We start from the raw sequence: 21,376 nt of genomic DNA, 5'->3' as shown, positions 1-21,376 counted from the left end.
ACAAGTAATGCTTTGTTACAAAAAATGTCCACTGGAATTACGCCTAGTGGAAGACTTGCCTTGAACTCTGGGTGGAAGGTAAAAAGGAATGATTCTCCTGTGCCATAGAAGTGGTCACTCATTCTCAGGGAACACGATGTCAGAACACCAAAAACCTGCACCAGAAAACAAAACAAATAAAAATACAACTTTGCTCGTAACACGCACTCATCGTTTCGGACAGAAGGTGGTACAATGTGGAAAAGCCAACTTACAGCGCCTTCAGTGTCCAACACTGCGAGCAGGATGGGTGATTCAATCTTGAGCATCTCACGGTAAAGAGTCTTGAGGCTAAAGCCATGCTTCAGTGTACTGTATACAAGTGCCCACGAGTAACTCTCTGCACGCGCTGGAAGGTGCTTGCACAGCTGTCGCAAGAAAAGAAAGCACCACGTGCCAACTCAGACAGGCACAGCATATTTAATCGACACACGCAGCAAATAACAGAATTCTTGCACAAGTCTGTGAACATACTGTGTAAAATAAACTCAACATATTGTGCAGAACAACATGTATAACGTGGATTTGAGCCAGCTGGCTGCACATTCTCCTAAAAGTAGTCAATACTCTCTTCCCAATGGTTGCTGTCCCCACCACACCAGGCCTTTCACGTAAAGCTTCGACTTCCTTGAATAATATTTTGTTATAGCTGCATACGAAGAGATACTACAATGACTTGGGTGAGTTGGGCGTCACTATCTATAAAAAGGACAATTCATGCAATAGCTGTCTATTTTCCCAGTGACCTAATGGAACAGTTTTTCATGGAACAATATATATTATTCCTTGTTTATTTTTTATTTTTTTTTATTCTAGACATCAAATTTCACAGGCTGCACACGGTGATGCATGCGCAACATGGACAATAAGACTGTTCTGTAACTTAAGTGAGGTTCTTTACGAACCTCCCGACGGTGCTCCTCGGTGAAGATTTCCGTGGAATCGAGCAACTCGGGCAAAGGAAGGTCAGTCAGGTCTAGTGCAGACTCCCTGCGTGTTTCACTCATTGACACCACCTATATGGAACAGTGAAGGGGGAAAAAAGAGGGAGGGGTGAGATTGTTTCAAACACATTAAAATTTTAGAAACTTGACTTGGTCTTTTCATTACACTAATTACGTTCCAAGGTGCACAGTGCACAGTTATTAGTCGGAAGCCAGTGCACTCTAGTACATGGCCTATGTTTGCTCACAACAAATTAACTTATGCAAGTGCATACACAAAACAAATTTCAGTTGGATCTTATGTACACGAAGAGGAACCCAAAGTAGAACTTTCTACACTCTTGCGTTACTGACATTACCACAAACTACAAATTTCCTTAAATTTTTTTCGCCCCTTTCTGGAATGATACATGTGCCAATGCTAATCATAGAAAGCAATCTTCAACTCTTTAACATAACTCTGTTAGCATATATTAGTGGAAAGCATGAAGCCTGAACTTTCAAGTAATAATTTCATGCTCAGGCCATCATGAACTTAGCGGTGCTTTCATGTCTTGGGTCTTTAACTGCCCAGTAGGTGGTAACAAAAGTTCACACGTTGAATAGAAAGTTGTCCGCAAGTCTATAATGCTCCAGGCATTCGCAACGTTCACAACTTCACAGGTAACTAGCTGTTGCCAAAACTTCAATGACACATCGCAGCCCAACCTTCTGATGATGTATGGGGTTTTTTGGCGCAAAGGCCAGGGATGGCCAAAGAGCGCCAAGAAATGGTGTGGGGAAGTCGATGTGAATGACAAGTGTCAGATGTAGAGAGGCTGTAGAGAGGCTGTATAGAGGCCTAAAATATTCCCTGTAAGGTACGTAAAAGATACACTAGCATTAAAATAATGTCAAGGATGAGTGATGTGAGCGATGACCATAAAATGTATTCTAAAATGAAATAACAAGAAAAAAAAAAAGAAAAATGAAGCCTGACCTTCTCTTTAATATTGTTTTCTGACATATTCGAATAATATAAAGTGTAATATAATATCAAACATTTTCTTTGGTGTTTCTGTGAATGACGCAGGCACTCCATTGCATATTTTTTCACTTCCACTAAGGCATGCGTTTTCAATGCCTTCTCGAATCCCAAGCAAGTCGCACCAGCCAATTCTGTGTGGCTTTGACGTTTCTGTAACAAATCTTGTGACATCTGGCTGCAATAATTTGCACTAGTTATAGCAGTTTGCAAACCGGAACCACAGTTCAAAGAAATTGGTAATTAAGAGGGCACATGGGTCTTGGAGACAAAATATTCAAGTTTTTTTTTTTTTTTTCACATCCCCATACCAGGGCACACCTGTTGGCAAAAATCTAGCTCAAAATGACACGTTGTTGAGGAAGAAAACACTGTATTTATCGAATGAAATGTTCAGTTTTGCCCATGAAAGTGCTGACATGACCCATTTTGTGTCATTCGCTATTCCAAAACCGTCTATCATAGCCAGGCAATCTCGGTCTTGTTTGAAAGAGCACCTTTGCAGATTGCTTTCCTGCAAAAATGAGCCTTCAATGCTGCTTCAGAAGAAAACTACCTGGTTTTGTAACATAAAATGACATTTTTGCACTCTATAATTCCTTGCATTTTTCTCAAAAAAAGTTTTCCAAGTCTAAAATTTGGTAGCAGCACTGTGTCACTGCTACTCATTAAATCCTTCTGATTTCTTTTTTGTCTCAAGGCTAGAGAGTCAGAGAGTGCACAAAAGCTATGAAATAGTGTTTTAGGACACTGCAACATTTTCAAATCTCGTAGAAATCATCTACATTCAAATCTTGTTAAAATAGAGATATAAACATTAAAATGCAAACTTGCACTTTGAACATTCAGGAAGATACCTGCTTAATTTTAACTCTCCTGGTGCAGTACATTTTTTGCAAGTCACATCCCAAACTTATAACACATAAATAATTGCAACTTTTTTTTTTTTTGGATTGACTTGAAAAGCACTAACTGCATATTTGTAATCAGCCCACAAGGTTGAATATTTCCTGAAAATTTCATGTGTCTACAGTCAATAACAAACATGCTTTAATCCAAGACCCAGGTCCCCCATTATGTGGTGTGTTCTGACACTTCCTATGTAGTAATTTATGATCAGCAACTGCACACACCAAATATACTAAGAAAGAAATATAAACAAGTTTTTTGCATACTCATCATCATCAACAACACATAAGAGTAGCTCTTTATGTAGTAAAACTTGGCTTAAAGTAGACGTAAGCTGTACGTAGTGCCAACTGAATTCCTATGCCTTATACTTAGTAAACAATCAAACCTGACAAATTAGTCATGTTAATCCAGGGACCGTGCACTATGACTGCATTATCAAAATACTTTTTTCAAGCAAACGCTAGGCTATTATTAAATTATAGGGTTTTACATGCCAAAACCATAACATGATTATGAGGCATGCCGTAGTGGGGGACTCCGGGATAATTTGGACCACTTGTGGTTTTTTAACGTGCACCTAAATCTAAGTACACGGGTGTTTTCGCATTTCGCCCCCATCAAGATGCGGACGCCGTGGCCGTGATTTGATGCCGCAACCTCGTGCTTAGCAGCCCAACACCATAGCAACTAAGCAACCACGGTGGGTTAGGCTATTATTCCTTTGTATGACCACACACAAATGATGCCATGGTGACATTTTTCCAGGCAGTCTTCGGTTCAGTTGTCATCAAAAGCAAAGGTCTTCCAGTTCACATTGCTTCCTTGGTTTCTGAATACGCTAGCGTATTAACAACACTTCTTCATCTCTAAAGGTTTCCGGTAGAGATGCCATCCACCGAGATAGTAAAGGGTTACAGTCATGTTAATCGACAACATATTGCAGTAACCCCACTTCTAGTTCCACTTCTGATATGATCAGATGACGTACGTTTCGCTCAGCCCTAATTTGTCTACTCTAACAGGTTTTAACTGTAATCAGATTGTGAAGTTGCGAGATCACTTAAGTGCAAGAAGATGTTGGTGACTATATGCAATAATGCTGTAAAAAGAACAGACATATGACAAATGACAGTGCATGGTGAATAAAGGCACGTTGAGCACAAGTACACCATGCAGTGAAGGAACAAACCCTGATATGTGAAAGAACAGTGCAAAGTATGGAACAAATTTGAGATTGGACAAAATGGGCAGCACAAAGTTAAAGGTAGATAAATTGAGGTGAACCTGTCTACTCTCGACCTCTGCATTAATACTTCACATTTCAGTAGTGTACCGACGGACCCACTTCAACACACTTCTAGGATGCAACTTCAAAACGTACAGAAAGACACTCGCCTCCCAATCACCAGGAGAAACTGCAGCAGCTTCAGGCTGTGCCGTGCCACTGTCAAAAAGCTTGAAGAAGCGTAGAGCGCCACTGTGGCCCTTCTTGGAGCCATGGTGGCCCTTGCTGCCGCTTATGTCAGGAGTGTCGCGTCCTTCTTCAGTACCGCTGATCGTCCCCACGACGTGGCTGTTGGCAGTGAGCAACTCGGCCTCGTCGTCATCCTCGGGCTCTGGCAATGGCTCAAATCCACGGTTGGCCATGTCAACCCGATGCACGTCGCCATACACAGAAGGCGCCCACTTTTCCAAGAAGTAATACAGCTCATCTGCTCTGTAAGATACACAGCACAGCAAAGAAAAACGTGAGAAGAACGTAGCACCTCTGCTAGCCACCTCACTTCAGCTCCATGACAGCAAATTACTGTTGCACAGTTGTGCAGTAAGGGCATTTTTAAACATGGGATGCGCAGAGAAGACGTGCCCAACTGAGATGTGTGGACAAATAGAGCTAATGTATGCTGTGACATTCCATTTCATTGCTGTCCCCCACTTACTTGAATTATAAAATTTCACGGCAAGCTTTTGAAAGCTCCTACAAAAGTATTTTGCATGTCAGAAAAATGTATGCCAGCAGAGTATGTTGCAAATGCATAATTATCCCCACCCACTATGGTAGCGCGAGTGGCTTTGCCATTGCACTACTAAAGGGACACTAAAGGCAAATACCAAGTCAACGTAGACTGTTAAAATACAATTCCAAAAACCTCGCACCGCTTGTTTCGTGCCAAGAAAAGACTTAGTTTACAAGAAAACTGCATCTAAAGGGTCCGCATACCTTTAGCGCAATTCAAATCGCCCGCTCCCGAGTGGGGAATGGTGACTTTGCATATGCCATCACCGCCCTTTACAGCTGTCAGTGAGTAAAACGGCGCCCGACACACTGCCGCAGTTTTCTGAACAAAACGCAAATGTGCGGCCATGGAGGAACCGAGCCAGGACAGAGCATTAGATTCACCACTGCAACTGCTCTTGGTCAAGTGACGTGGACCATTCGGTAATCCCACAACATCACATGGACGTGGCATTCTCCGCTATTAGCAGTTTGTGCGAATTTCACGAGCCAGCAAAATCAGTTCAGCACTATGCGATAACGAAACTACTGAAACACGAAGGCGCGAGCAGCGCGGAGTGAAGAAAACGACATCTATTGACTGCCTGCATCATTATCAAGGGTAAGGTCAATGAGTTAATGCTTTTCTAAAAATCAAGAACTGGACAAGCAGCATTTTCTTTTGTCTTCTAATGCAATACAATTATCTCTTTATTACGAGTGGGTTAGTACTAGTGACAGAATTATAATGAGCAGTGCCTTCGTCATCTGGTTAGTACTTGAATGTCCTGGTGGAGTCTCTAATTGTGTCCTGCATTTACCTCAATGTCTCGATTACCAAAGCCCTGTTCGCAATAATATTGATGCCTCAGACATTCTCGAGCACTAATCTATCACTTAAGCTTGACTTAATATTTGCCTTTAGTGTCCCTTTAAGAAGCTGCAGGATCAAATCCCAGCCGTGGTGGTGGCCGCATTTTCATGGGGGTGAAATGCATTGCAAAATGCCCATGTACTGTGCATCGGGTGCACATTAAAGAACCCCGGCTGGTGTAAAAATTATTCCGCAGTACCCCACTATGGCGTGCCTTATAATCATATCGTGGTTTTGGCAGGTAAAACCCCAGAGTTTAATTTTAAATGAATAATTATCCCCTTCAGGTGCTGTATGCACAATTGTGCATGCCAAGATGGTGCATCAAAGCAATACCATTGATGAAAATAATGATATTTGATATTCCCTCTAGAAGGCAAATTTGTCATCAAATTTGATAACAAATTTCTTTCTAGAGGGAATTCTGGCATCTGACGGGCCCGAATGGTTCTGCCTGCTCTGATCCGTGGACATATCGGATTCCTGGAGTGCTAGCTGCTCAAGTGCTAAAGGAGCCGGTGCCTCCATGTGCTCCGGCATTGATGAATTCGGGATGCTGTTTATAAATGTTCAAAAAATGGCACACATCTTTAAACGCTTCTGACTGTATCTGTGCTGCAGGTATGAATTACATGTGTAAAGTGTTTTAGTAAAGCTAGTTGAAAGGCTGACGTTTGCTCTCAGTGTGAATATGCCGTCATGTAGCGGGTTCACTTCTTTCGTTGTGTTTCACATTGGGCATATTTTTCAAGTAGCTGGACAGATGCTCTCTAAGTTTTCCAGAGTAGAAATAGTTGATGTTCTTCCGACATTCCTGTAGAGAGTTTTTACATGGAGTCCACACTTTGTAAACTTGATAAAACTCACAAAAAACAAGGCATAATTGTAACTGACACATTGCATCAGACCACAGCCACTTTCTGCAGGACTACTTCCATGTTCAAAACATGTAGGCCAAAAACCGTGAATAAAGGAGGCATCACCAACCTGTTCCGTGGTACGCCAAACCAGTACTGGGGCCGAATGTGCCGCTTGGAGGTTGTGACAGAGCACTGGACTTTCTTGTGCAGGGGTCGTCCCATGCGTAGGCACAAGTAGAGCAGCGTGGCTTCCGATGACTGTGCTAGCCGTGGAACCAGCTCTGCAGTGGCCCACATCACGGAGGAAGGAGAGGAAAGAGCACTCATCAGCGTCTTGTTTATAAATAGAAAGAAATGCTGAGCCAGCCGAAGTGCTAAATAAAAAAAAAGGCAGCTCTATGTACAATTTTCAGCAACTATGATAATGTTGCATAATTATCTGCAATGGTATGGTGAAACTACTTACCATTTTTTTCTAAGCTATACTACTCTTAACATCCTTCGACATTCCTTTATAAGTAGCGCTCTGTCCTGTCTGGTTCTTCTTGTCCATTGTCTTGCATTGCACTTAGGCTTGTCCTTGCATTTCCTTTTTTTATTGCTTATGTAAATAATACACTCGTAATTAATATAAATGTCTGTTATACTATTTCAGTCGTGATATTATTTTCCCTAAACTGTTAAGGGAGAGTCCCATGGTAAAGCGTGACTTGGGACTGCTGTATGTGTGCATTTCTTTTATAATGTAACAAAGTTCACCTGAACAGTTCTGATGTATCAACTTATGAACAGCAGCAACATATTTGAAAACAGCCGTGCTATTCCAATCTTACGTTACCAATAAAAGACTGCCACAATGTCCAGCTCATAAAGTTGAACATGCCACCATAGAAGAGAGCTGTCACAATTATCCATCTCATTCAGGAATATTGTTGAGTTGTCTTTTGTGGTGTTAAAATTTTATGCAACTGCAGTATACTGAAACATTTTACAAGCAAGCATGCACACAGTGACTGCAGCATAACTGTCATAATTGAGGGCCTATTAACTTTCACTGCTTCATCTAATCAGTACATCAAAGTCCAACTACTTCCAGTTACACGCCACAATCTCTCACGTAATCTATGTGAAAGTGATGGTACGAGACCACTGTCTTGACGACAGATTTGCCTTCTAGAGGGAAACTGCAGAGCAGCCATACATGCAATCTGCACAGATAGAAGTGCTCGACAGAGAAAAGAAATCAGCCATCACTAAACCACAGAACTACAGTCTAACGGTAAGATGCAGGAAGGCACGCCCTTTGATTCTACAGAAGCTGCTCAATACTTTGTATCAAATACAGAAATACTGCATTCAAAATGCAGTCAGTGACTGTTATCACTATGTGGGAACACAAAAGCATTCATCATAAGCCCTTCCATAAAATTTACAAACGTTGGCCTTGACCGCATGTACCTGACTCCATTTTCTCACTCTTCACATGACTGCTGTGGATGCCAAACTTTCATAGAAAACGAAAGGCAGAGTGGCAGTCTTTAATTATCCACTCTGCACCAGCCCAGGTAATAATGTCTTGAAAACATTACCTTGTAAAAGCTCGTTAATTCAACACTCGTTAATTCGGAAAATCGGTAAATTCGGACACGTCCTTTGGTCCCGGCATTATTTAACGCAATGAAACTCCCGTTAATTCGGACGTATTTGGCCGCAAGTCGGTTAATTCGGACAACTCTCGGAGCTCGGCGAGCGCGGAGCGCCGCAAATGTGCGGCGCGAGCGTTAGCGTCCACCGAAACGAAGCGACGGAGTTCGCATCGCCATTGCCATCAGTGGAAATCGTACGGGAATGTCAGCAACGCCAGAACGCTCCGTGCCTATTTGAGCATTTAAAGCTTTTATTCTTGCGTTTGCCGGCGCGCGTAGCACCGCGTACCTTCAAAACTGCGTAGTCGCCATCCGTGATCGCGTTGATAGCGGCCGCGGTTTCGTCCGTAGCGGTTGCGGCAAAAAGTAGTTTCGTTTTGACTCGGTACGCGCGTCGGCCGCGTGATTCAGTCACCATCCACGATCGCGCCGATAACGACCGCGGTTTCGTCCGCAGTTGCAGCAAACGATAGTTTGGTGCGTGCGTCGGCCGCGCACCTTACCGCAAGGTCGCCGTGCATGATCGCGTTGACAGCGGCCGTGGTTGCGGTTTCGTTTTCATCCAATGCAAAGCTGTCGAGGATGAAAAGCACCGTCGACATCGCGACGGGCGGCGACCAGGCGACATTGGCGAAAAACATAGTTTCACACTATAAAACCGGCGGCGGTGGCCCGGGGCGTCGAGCTCGCGCAAAGCTCGGAGCCAGTCGTGTTATAGTGAGAAACTCTATGGCGAAAAAGTAATCGGGATGTGCGCGCGCTAGTGAAAAGCGCGTCTCAGATGAAGACGCGCGCCGCGGCCGCGCTGTGAAGGTAGACGCGAGAGCCTCGCCGCTGCGAACTAATCAGTCACGAGATGACGAGAATTGCAGCTTCCGCATTGCGTTTGTGCAAAAAGAAACAGAATTTGCTGTTTGATACTGTAAACAAGAGCGTGTTGACGTAGTAAGCATTTGTTTATTGTTTTCTTGATGCCCTCGATAATTCGGATACTTTTTTTTTTTTTTCGGGCCCGTGAAATCCGAATTAACGAGCTTTTACTGTATGCAGAGAATAGGCTTTCAAAGCTGTGCTGCTGTCAGCACAGCTGTAACTTCAGAGAATGTATTTTGTCCTGACAGACATTTCTGGAACACGATTGTGAAACCCGTTTATGCATAAATTGACATGTGAAATGTCATGAGCAAGTGTTGAATTTAATGTCAAACTGTCATTTAAAATGCTGCTGGTTTTTGTTTTATGATAGGACATCTTTTAGATCACTCAGTGAGTCTCTTCTGTTTACAGCTTAATCTATGCCTATCTTGGATTTGTTTCACATTTCACAAAATTTTTCTTTTCAAGTTAACACCATTAAAGATATTACAAAATGTGGTAAATAGCAGGTCGCTAATGCAAGACAGCAGTGGCACATATGAACGACAAACTTGTACTCAAGCATACCAGTCTTGCAAGATTTAGGCATGACAAGTTTTACCTTTGCAAGAATCCCTGATCTTGTGGTATTATTGTGAATGGCATTCTTAATGCACCCTGCTTCACCACTGAGAAAGGTGTTAATCCTCTTGTGAGAAAGGACATTCACAAGACTTACTTTAGCATTACATAAAGAGAGAAGAGGAGATAGCATCCCAATAGCAAATGTGACAAGTTAGTTTTACAGGCATGACAGTCAAGAAAGCTATCCTAAGAAAGGTAGGGAAGTTAAACTAAGTAAAGACATTGATTTTGCTTTCAAAAACGCACCAAGACAATGAACATCACAGCATGCTCTGCTCAAGCATGTCACATGACAATTATCAGTTCACAGCTAACACAAAACCATGCATAAAAGCAACAATGAAAGCCTAATGGTAGCAACATTAGTATTGCAGCATTGCAACAAAAATAGGGATAGAACAGCTTGCATGCTTGAAAAAAAGCTCGGGAGCAGAACACCAAAACAAGGAATAAATATCACAGCATAAAGGGGCTGCTATAAGAAAGAGCACAAACTCAACTGCTGCATCCCACAACCAGATGTCCAAGAAGCTTCCAGCAAAACTACAAAACAGCAACTTGGATGTAATGGAAAGGTTGTTGCAAACTAGGGCACCCAACACCCAAAAGCAAAAACCAAACAGGGTTTTCCCAGGAAAAGGAATGATGAGGTGTAGGGTTGGCAGAGAAATTAAGGACTGCCAAAAAAAATGAAAAAGCCTTGCTGAAGCTCAATTTCAGTACTAACCGTTGTCGTCAAAAATGAATCCCAGTTCTGCACAGTCCGGCGTTGAGAGCAGGAACAAGTAAAGTGTTGTTAAGTGTGACACATGTTTCGTGAACATTTTACATGCAGCACTTGCCAAGTGGTTTCCCAGTAACACAGCCAGACATAAGTGCAGTAGTATGTAAAATTGAAATAGCGAAAGGTATGCAGATTGAACTAAAACCATCAAGAGCTGATGATTAGCTTTCACCACCACATTGCTTTTTTTTAAATGGATCTGCTTGTTCAGAGACAGACCAGATATATGCTGTGCGTGTTCAGCTCTAGATCACTTATTCTAATATTATGTGCCATAAGTAAACCACACAAAGTACGAGGTGTGTTCAAAAAGAGACCGAACTTTTGAAATTAAGCCCATGTAGCGGCAGGTTTACACAACAAACTGCCATTTGCCACGTTCCGCTCTGACCGTTAGTTGGTGAGCTACAGCCGCTGAAGTGAGCACATGAACAAGCTGTTCTTCGGATTGGTGCCAAAGTGACAATGAAGGAATTGTAAGAACGGCGTGTGTGAAGTTCAGTTCTGCTACAAACTTGGGAAAACTTTCACAGGGACATTTCAGTTGCTTAGCCAAGCATACGGGGAGGACTGTATGAGTCGCATGTAGTGCTATGATTGGTTCAAGAGTTTTGAAGACGGAAGAATGTTGGTCGGTGACGACCCCAAGCCTGGACGACCTTCCACATCCACAGATGATGACCACGTCGAGAGAGTTCGAACTGTGATTCGTGGAAATCGTCGTTTGACTGTTCAAAAAGTCGGTGATGAAGTGGGTATCAGCGGAGGATCATGGTCATGAAATTTTGAGTGACAAACTTGGGATGCGTCGTGTCAATACAAAATGCATGCCGCGTTTGTTGACTGACGAACAGAAGCAGACCTGTGTTGAAATCAGCCAGGAACTGCTCACCGCTGCCAATGACGATGAAAACTTTCTTAAGAATATCATAACAGGCGATGAGACATGGAAAAAGCCTTGCTCAATGATGATGTTGAGTCATCACAGTGGGTGGCCAAAGGTTCTCCTTGTCCAAAAAAGCATGCATGAGTCGGTCAAAAATGAAGGTGATGTTGGTTGTGTTTTTTGACTGCAAAGGCATGATCAGTAATTTGTGCCACATGGTCAGACGGTAAACAAAGAAGTCTACCAGGGAATCCTAGCACGTTTGAGAGATTCTGTGTGCAGTAAGAGGCCTGAATTGTGGGAAAATCAGGCTTGGATGTTTGCATCCTAACAATGCCCCGGCTCACACATCACTCCTTGTCTGCAGCTACTTAATGAAACACCACATTCCTGTTGTGCCCCACCCACCATACTCTCCGGACCTAGCCCCCCAGCAGACTTTTTTTCTATTCCCCAAGCTGAAAACCACCTTGAAAGAATGTCATTTCCAAACCGTAGAGGAGATCCAGGACAATGCGAGAAGAGACCTGCATGCCATTCCAGAAAGTGCGTTCCAGGAGGCTTTCCAACAATGGAAGAAAAGATGGGAAGAGTGCATTGCCAGTAGAGGGGACTACTTTGAAGGGGACAGCACGTAAAATGTACCATAAGCAGTAGTGTTATAGCAAAAGTTCAGTTTCTTTTTGAACACACCTCGTATGTGCCCAGCATGTTAGTAACACAAACACTATTTAAAGGGCATCCTTTTGACTTCCTAGTTTAAAGTGCCATAGTGAGAAAATACAAGTAATATGAGCACCCAAGACACAAGCACAACCATCTTTGTGGCGGTACTAATTAATGTAATTAATGTATTTTACATCACACTATTCACACAAAAAACTTGTAAATATATGAAATTAGACAAATTAAACAATCACAAACCGAGAATGTTTATTGAATATTAACCTAACGTGTCTTTCATCGGGGTTGGTTTGGGAAGCTGCAACAGCTTTTTTATATATTTGGCTTGTGGCCCTGCTGGTGGTTTCTTCGGGAGACGACCCTGCATACGCTCTGCATGTAGCTTGGGGTAACGTTCTCAACAAGTGGTGTATTGCTCCGGCAGCGACTCAGAGGTACCACGACTCAAGGTAGAGCTGCCTCTGTAGGGTCCTCTCAGTCCCAATGACGCATCATGGGAGCAGTTCTCAAGAAACCTACTGAAGCATTTCTGCCTTGAGTCATGGCACATCTGAGTAGCTACCGGGGATATATATACCGCTCGTTGGGAGCATTGCCCCAAACCTGCATGAAGGTCTATGCAAGGTCACCTCCCGAGGGAACCCCCACCAGGACCACAAGCCAAATATATGAAAACTGCTGCAGCTTCCAGAGCCACCCCGAAATGTTGGGTTAATACAACACCTTTATAACGTAATGCTTGGGGCCTCCGAAATCATTCACTATACAAGTCAATTCATTGTAAAGGTTGCACATTGCACAGCTCACAATAGAACCGGGACAAAATTGGTCATTCGTTAAACAGGTCATTTTCTTGTAGAGGAGTTCATTGTAGAAGCACTCGACTGTATTTCATAAACTTTCTTGGTTGGCGATTGTTTAATTTGTCTAACTTCAAGTGTTCCCCCAGTAACTGATTGCAGTCAAATGGTTACCTTCGAGCTTTGTAAACACAGTACTGCCCTGAATTATAAAGTTTGTACATATTAGTCAAACAATTCTGTGTGAAAGATGTTTTTCCAAAAACAAAGGAATAAGAAAGTGGGAAAAGGGCATTATACTTAGCTACTTACTTGAAAGTAAGCTCAAGAGAAAGGATAAAGAACAGCAGATAGCTTTGTCTTACTGTAGGAATGGTCTAACACACATCAGTTTTGAGTTCATGACTCCAATAATGTCAAAGAGCTTTTTTATTGATCATTGCTGACAAACTCTAAACTTTAGCAAAGTGCATGCACAAGTGTAGTTTTACATCTTACCCTTTCTATACCGTAGGAAATGACCAAAAGTGTACCAAATTTATCAGAGATTTCCAGGAGCATGGCCTCATGACGACTATATATTCGCTATCGGCTATATTAGTAGATTTCGGTGATGCCTATACTTGTCAGCGGTAGACAAAGGTTTAATAATTAAAATGCTTATAAAACCTTTCAGCAACTAATATTTTTATCAGCTTGTGAAAGAGGGAAAAAAGAATCTATAAAATGACTGGAAACTAATAAACAAGATCTGGCATCATGCGTGTGCCAGGTGTTTGGAAGACTAGTGGCACAAGTTATTTCAGGGGCCTTTACAACTTTCTCAAGATTAAAGTGACGAACCTGCAATACCATTTAAGAACAACAGATTACTGTTCACCAAGTCACTTGAAAGCAATCAGATAACGAAATCTAATTGAGTCTTGCTTGTTTTGGCACTTTTGTACTCACTTCATATATTTAGTATAAACAAGTAAAAATGAAAGACGAAAAAATGTCGCAAAACTCACTCTCAAATGCTGCAAACAGCTCGGGTTTTTCCTCAACCATGTTCTTGAGCCAGACATTGGCATTTTCAGTACGCGAAGAGGGTCTCTTCTCATCCGCTGCAGCATACTGTGTCTGCAGCTGGGGTGGAGGTGTTGGTGGTCCTGGCTCATCGGCACCGCGCACAAAGTCGGCCAGCGATTTGGGCGATGATGCAATCATCTTGGAGATGGAGTGTGTGTATGACGAAATTGACTCCATTGGATTTGAGAGCCGCTTGAGTACCCGCTCGTGTGCAGACTCCTGGGCCCTGTCGGAAGAGACACCACCTTCCGCCGACGCCCACTCCCTCATTCGCAGAGTAATGCTCTCCGTTGAGGCGGCACCACGTGGCTCTGGGGCTGGCACATCGCTTGATGAATCCAGCTTGAGCGTTGGGCTCAGCATGCGAGACCAGCGCGCTGGCTCAGGTAAGCTCTTTCCTCCTGACGATGGCGGTGGTGGTGTGAATGCCTTTTCCCGCCGACCTCCGTTGTCTGGCTCCCTGCGCAGTGTTGGTGGAGACTCAGACGCCTTGTCAATGGGCTTGAACAAGTATTCTTCGGCATTTTGCCTCTCTTTCTTTAAGGCTGCTACACTCTCTTCCGCACATTAGAATTTTCTTTTGGGCTGTCACCGTATCTGGTAGCAACTTTTCCTGAACGTTCATCAGAACTGCGATGTCCTTGGCCACGAGCTTGTCACCAGCCCGGTCATCCTTCACCACCTGGGCAGTTGCAGAAGACAGTTCAACTTCAAGTTGAGTACCACGAGGCACCACTTTGTTAGACTCCCCGGTGCCCGCTTCGCCAGCAGCAGCCTCCAGCTGCTTGCTCACCTCAGCAAACGCCTTCCCAGTTTTTTCGTGGGCCTCCGGAGCTGGTGCTACATCTGCAGCGAGTTGTTCTACTGCACCTTGTCCGACACCGGACTCTACTTTGCCAGACACAGCACTCGTCACTTTTGAACTAAAACTTGTTTTGACTTGGACTGCACACACTTCCTTCTGTAGCTCAGACTGCAGAGGCTTTTCCGATGTACACATGTCCTTGCTTTCTAACTGAGCTTTACTCTGTTCAGTGAACTCTGCATCTACTTCTGGCTTCTGCGTGCCATTTCTCGACTGCAAGTCGTGCTTCACGTCTTGTTGCGGCACTTGTTCCAGATTTTCAGATTTGACAACAGAGTCTACTCTGACCACATGTTGCACTTCTTTTGGTTGCTCGCACTTGGCCATTGATGCCTCCGACAATACAGATGTGGGAACTTTGTTCTTGGTTTCAGCTGCTGAACTAGGCATTTCGCTGCCAGCTTGGCATGTAGAGGGCACGCCTTCCTCCGGCGTCTTTGGTGGTGAGGTGATGATTACTGTACTCTCGGCACTTGCTATTTGATCAGACACGAGTTCTTCTAAGGTGCACTCACTGTGGGACAGCTCGGAGCAAGGCTTTTCACCTGCCTCCTGCATTGAAAGACTAGGCGATGCTTCTGTAGTACACTCTTGTGAAGACTTGGCTGGCTCCGATGACTTCCCGCTGGAGCTCGCCTGGTCTTTGGGGGGTGGCTGGTAGTCAGCGGGCCGGTATGGTTCTTCCAACTGAACACCGGAAGCAGGGTCCACTGTGTCACTGCATAGCCACAATAAACAATGTTTACACCCTGTGCTTACAAAAGCATGCAGTATGAACATTTGTCAATTTAGCATGGATTCATTCCAGCCATGATGAAAAACAAATTTGAAGACTTGTCCTCCCTCCAGCCTGCAATGACACTACTTTGCAAGTTATGCCTGCACCTCCATGCATGATATATGTTGTGCCTTTATCATTGCCTGCATGTATCACCATTCTATTGCTTCGATGGGATTCCGTATCAAACTAAATGCTGGTGCCATAATTTTCTAAAAATCCATTTCATTTTCCATTAAATTTGGCCTTTGTCATTGGCTCAGACGTGGCTCAGATGCCACAGTGCTGCTGTTATTTTTTGGGGTAGTCACTTGATGCCATGCATAAGAAAAGAAGACAGAAAAGTGAAATGGATGTTACAAAATATGAGCCCTGGTCTCGATGTGCCTGGATGCACACTAACATAGCGAGACTCCATTGTCATTCCGCACCAGGTTCCCACCCATAATTTTCTATGGAGAAGCAAGCTTACTAGCTCTCTCTTGAAGGGTCGTATATCATTTAGTTTGAACAAGAGAACAAGTGGTGGGCAGCATAAAGTGACTATTTCCCAGGCCACTAAGTGGGAATGTGAAAAGAGAGGAAGGTGTCCATCTATGGAACCATGAGCAAACGTAGGTAGCATTTACAAACAACAAATGTGCACTGTGCAAGTTAATTCTTTTATGGTCCAGTGTCTGCTTAATTTTCTTTCCTCCTTATAAAAAGTGCTGTCAAGACAGAGTCCACATTCAAAATGGCCACACGTTTGGCCCAGGGCACATGTTAGAAACCTACTGAAAAGCTGTCTGAAGGCATTCATACAAGTATCAGGTTTATTTCATGAAAGTAATAGCAGTGTTCCTATGCTGCTCTCTGACTGGTCACATGACCTGCTGGTGCAGTAAGCCACTCATCTCATCGAACAGGCTTGCATCTGTGCTTTCTCAACCTATTCCGGCCCAACTAAGGAAGCTATCTGGTACACCTTGTGCTGGCACTACAGAGGGACAACATTACAGCTTGGAGTTGTTAGCACCATGAAAGCAGCACATCATGAAACAGTTAAAGAGATACTAAAGATAAAAATAAGTTGGGCTGTGTTAGTAAATTACCCTTCTCCAACCCCCCCCCCCCCCCCCCAAAAAAAAAAAAAAAAAAAGCCACTGTTACCATGAGAGTAAGCTTGGCAAGGCCTAAAGAGATGCAAAAACGAAACACAGGTGGTGACATCCTTGCCTTGAACTTCCCACACCAGCTTGCAGTGATGTCATGGATTTTGAAGGTATCTGCTCAGGCCTGCCTAGTTAGTTTTTATTGGTAAATACGAACTAAATTGTACCATAAATGAGCCAAAGCTGAACTTACCAAATTGCTAACTTTTACAGCACCACAGCTGCCCAAGTAAGAGAATATACTTTGACATTCGTGACGTCACACTGACAGGTTAACAGCCTTAACCTAGGCCAGTTAGTCTTATATCTTGACATTTATACCGTATCAACGGTTCATTATTAAAGCAATGAACTGACTCCACACTTCCCATTATGACACATATAAGTATTAGATACCAGGCGTGTAAACTTTTTAATAGGTTGGCAACTGCCCCATGATATGGGCAGTTAATGCCCACAACTCAACTATAAAAATTATTCTGTGCACCTCCCATACAGTTTGACAGATGACATTACCCATATTTTCTGCTGCTTTCATCACCGGCGACATTCTGTGGCAATTCAGTCTTCAGCAAAGAGCTCAGAAGCAGGCCAATCTGACTCCATTGAGATAGCAAGACTGTCCCTTAGATAGCTCCACCTAAAAATCTTTTTACCTCATTTGTTCAGTCTACCACAACACATCTATTAGCAAGTAGTTCTCTTTTACTGATTGCCAGTCACACAGACAGTAAGGAGTTGAAAATTCCAAGGAAGTAGCACTGACCGAAGGCGCATATGTGTAATGTCGTTGTAGAGAGCTGCGGCCACCACCATGTCCATAGGGGCAGTCACTTCATAGCAATCGGACCCATGCTCCATGACGAGCGCATCGGACACATTTGGTACAAACATCACATTGTTCGGAGTCACCAGAAGTGTTCCCATCACCACCCCCTGGCCATCCGTTATGTGCCGTGATGAAATCTTCAGGAACATGTCCATGTTCTCCTGCAAGAACACAACAGGTCCCCCCCACCCCAAAAAAAAGTCAAAAGGGCTGCATCAAGGTGTTTGACAAATGCTGCCATCACAAACTGACAAAATGTCAATCCAAGCTGAATAACTGCCAAGCCAAGTTTCTAATCCTAGTAATAAAGCTTGAATACAAATTTAGAATTAGAATTTTGTTTTTTCCAAGGACACATTGGGGTTTCTCAAGGCAAAAAGCTGCCCTAGACAGCCTCAGTGTGCCAGAGGCCATTGGGGACAGCAGAACAATCCAGGTATTACAGCCAAACTACAATATAACGAACATACATATAGTAACTAATTATTTGATATGACAAGGTAAACCTAAATTCCTTTTCGTTGATATGAACATGTAACGAATATATAGGCTTATAACAAACATGCACTATAACAAAGGTATTTTTGTGTCGGAAGTGTTAATAATGTTCGACTCTACAAAATTTGTGCAGGTATTTCACAACTAATGACTTATGAAACATTGTACAGTATTCAATGATGCATAACACTTTAACACATACACATCTTTTGCATTAGAACATTTGTATGACCGATTTGTATCACTTGCATATGTCATAAACCAAACTTCAAATGAAATGCACCACTACTAACAAAAATATAAAAAGGGCGGTTAATACTTGACATAATGACATCTAGAGCGTTATACATAACTTACAATAATACTGCACACTTAACAACATACAAACTGTAAATGTTTACAAAAACAAAACTACAATTTCAAAAAAGCAAGGGCGATGATGTGCATATGCAGAATTCAGTGTCATGACATGGGCAAAAAATAAAAGCAAAAAAAAAAAAAACAATGAAGAAATGATTTCACCTAATTTTTGTTTATGAAATGATCTCAGATTTGTCTCTGGGCAAACGCACTGACAATCTTGTTTTTATTTATATACCATATTTACAGGACTGAAAATTTGAGTGAAAATTTCGCGAGGTGCTGTCTACATAGGTGAGGGTGCAGATGATCTAATTTTTCAGGCCAAAGGCTTGGAAAGAAATGATGCCAGCTGCATCTAAAACTCTTTATCATGCTAAACCACATAGCAAAATCATTTAATATGATGCCTAATAAAGGATCCATGGTCTTAATGCCAGACAATACAATTTTGCTTACAAACTGTATACATGGTTGTGGACGATCTAAAGAAAATTTATTTTCAGCCAAAATTTGTCCCTGCATACTACACAGTGGGTGCCACCTATGTAAGAAATAACTTTTATTTTCAGCCCAAATTTGCTCCCGCAGACCACACGAGGTGCTGACTATATTCCAGAAAATACGGTACTTATTTGGGAGCGAAGGGTCGGTGTAATTAATTGATAGTGTTAGGTAACACAGCATACCTTGTTCTCTGGCTCAGCAGATTCGACATGCTCAGTGGAAGAGCCACCATGTCGCTGCTGTTCTGCAAAAGTGACAGGCGAGTCTGGCGGCGACATCATGGCCCTTGGTGAACAGGGCCGCTCGCCAGGCAAAGGTGGTCCTGCCCCAGTGCCATGATGGCCTGCAGAAGCCTGCAAGTACACAAGCGGGGCACTGAAGTTCCCGAGAAAAAGCACAGCCAAACCTTACTGCAATAATTTAACACTTGCACAAAAGGTTGTTTATTATATCTTACAGTATGTTCAAAAATCAGTACAGAAATTGGTGTTAGCAACGCCTAAAATCTGCCTTGTGGCAGCGGATGTTCGAATGTGAGCAATGTCAGCATAATGAATGTGCTAGCACAAATGATGATGTGTGGTGTTTCATGGTGCAAGGGCCAGGTGTGCTAGCACAAACACCACTGCAAAATGTCAAAAGTAGTGAATGGCCATCTGGGCATTCATAGTAAGGTGTGTGGTTGCCAGCCCAAATGTGGCAACTGTGAATTGGTAGCACAGAAACAGCAACTAAAGAACTCTGGAAATAAAATCAATAGTACATTTGACAGTGGGGCATCTGTTTTGTCCGGAGATGGTGTACCTGTGCATACCTGTGACCACACCGATTTCCCACACACATGCATTATTGGGGCTGATGTCAAGACAAAGCTTTCTAGAATATTTAAATGATAGCTTGTCGCAAAAATAAATAAATTCTCAGTCAGCATAGCAGTCTTTTTGCATGACTTCACGTTGTCCCTGTACTTACTGCTGTTCCAACCTGAAAGCAAAGCTAGTGCATTACTTGTGTAATTAGACTAGTATTTATCAAAAACTGGCATCATAATGAGCTGACTCACGTGTACCAGAGATAACGAAGCAAGGTAACATAAAATAAGTCTTCAGTGTCTGGTTCTGCTCACGCATCGTGTACATTGCAGCCCAGCACTTACGCAACTACAAGTGCAAAACAAAAATTTGCTTCAATGTTAGTGGCACATTGTTAAATGTTGCGGAAAGAAGTTGCAGTGACCATAAAGCACGAGCAACAAATTTAGTTGCAGGTGGAGGGCAGGTGAGCACGCAACGCGTCTCCTCTGGCCCAGCTGTGACTGCGCAGTGCATACGCAGCCCACATGCCCTATCTTGGAGGTAACCTGCAGTGGGTGTAAAGCCTAGGCATGCCGAGATGCCCGTGGTTTCACGTGTGCTGCCTTCCTGCGCATTTAGTGCTGGAAGTTGCATAATCTGGGGTCAGGCCTGCTGGGGGTTGAAGCTGGGGGCAGACAAAGCGTGCGTTCCCTCTGCCTGCACTTTTCGTGATAGTGTCACCCGCAATCGGACGATGCTATCAGCCACGGGGCGGACTGAACACGAAAGTGTCGTAGACTTCACTGCATATCACCGATGTGAAGCTATTGCAAGCACAACATGGTTGCCAACTTTCAAATTTAACAAAATGCAATTTATTTCTCGTTGAGCTTCGATCTTTTTTCTGCTTGCCTGATATGTAGGAAAATTTCGCGGCTCCTTCCGTATAAGAAAAATCCATGGGTGACTTGGTTTAACTGAATGCATGCATAAAAGGTTGAATTTCAATTTAACAAAATTTCGATATAACAAAGTAAAGTGCCAAATTTAACGACCCTGATTTACCAGTTTCAACCAAAAATGCCAAAAAAATATCTGCAAGTAAGAATTATGGCAAAAAAAAAAAGCTTTTTGGAAATCTTTGGCCAAGCACCCCTGCTCCATCCTTTCTATATAAGCATAATATAAAGCTATTGTGGCTGACATCATGTATGCTCATGAAGAAAAGTCAAACTTTTCAATTCCACCTAATCTGAGGAGTTCACTTTAGTGAGAGTGTATAAAAATAATTTCTCTCAAATGTGCGAGACATTTCGAGATTTAAGTGCTACATAAGCGCGGCAATTTTTGCCCTCTAATGAAGAATGTATCCCAACAATAATCGCACTCTATAGTCCTGCAGACATATACATGAAACACTGACGCACTCCTGAAGACGAATGGCTCTGCAGTTGGAAAAGGGGTTGCTCTCCCATCTGTGCTTCGAGATTGCCGCTAGAAAGTCGCACCAAAAAGTTCCCAGGATTAAACCAAATAACCTGACCACGTGAATAACTAAGCAGTTGGCCAAG

At 43.0% G+C, this 21,376-nt stretch overlaps 1 protein-coding gene across 1 annotated transcript in view; it reads right to left on the bottom strand.

Moving 5' to 3' along the window:
• LOC119450357 (oxidation resistance protein 1-like) overlaps positions 1-21,376 on the bottom strand; it is a 57,120-nt gene that overhangs the window by 6,308 nt on the left and 29,436 nt on the right. Inside the window, 9 exon segments of the mRNA XM_037713787.2 lie at positions 60-155; positions 255-407; positions 945-1,055; positions 4,315-4,636; positions 6,777-6,930; positions 13,960-14,584; positions 14,586-15,603; positions 17,584-17,807; positions 19,194-19,364. Coding sequence (XP_037569715.1) covers positions 60-155; positions 255-407; positions 945-1,055; positions 4,315-4,636; positions 6,777-6,930; positions 13,960-14,584; positions 14,586-15,603; positions 17,584-17,807; positions 19,194-19,364 — 2,874 coding nt within the window.

This window comes from Dermacentor silvarum, chromosome 4 (genome assembly GCF_013339745.2).
Source record: "Dermacentor silvarum isolate Dsil-2018 chromosome 4, BIME_Dsil_1.4, whole genome shotgun sequence".
NCBI lineage: Eukaryota > Metazoa > Arthropoda > Arachnida > Ixodida > Ixodidae > Dermacentor > Dermacentor silvarum.
Note: the sequence above shows the minus strand (reverse complement) of the source record. Positions and strands in the feature narration are given on the sequence as shown.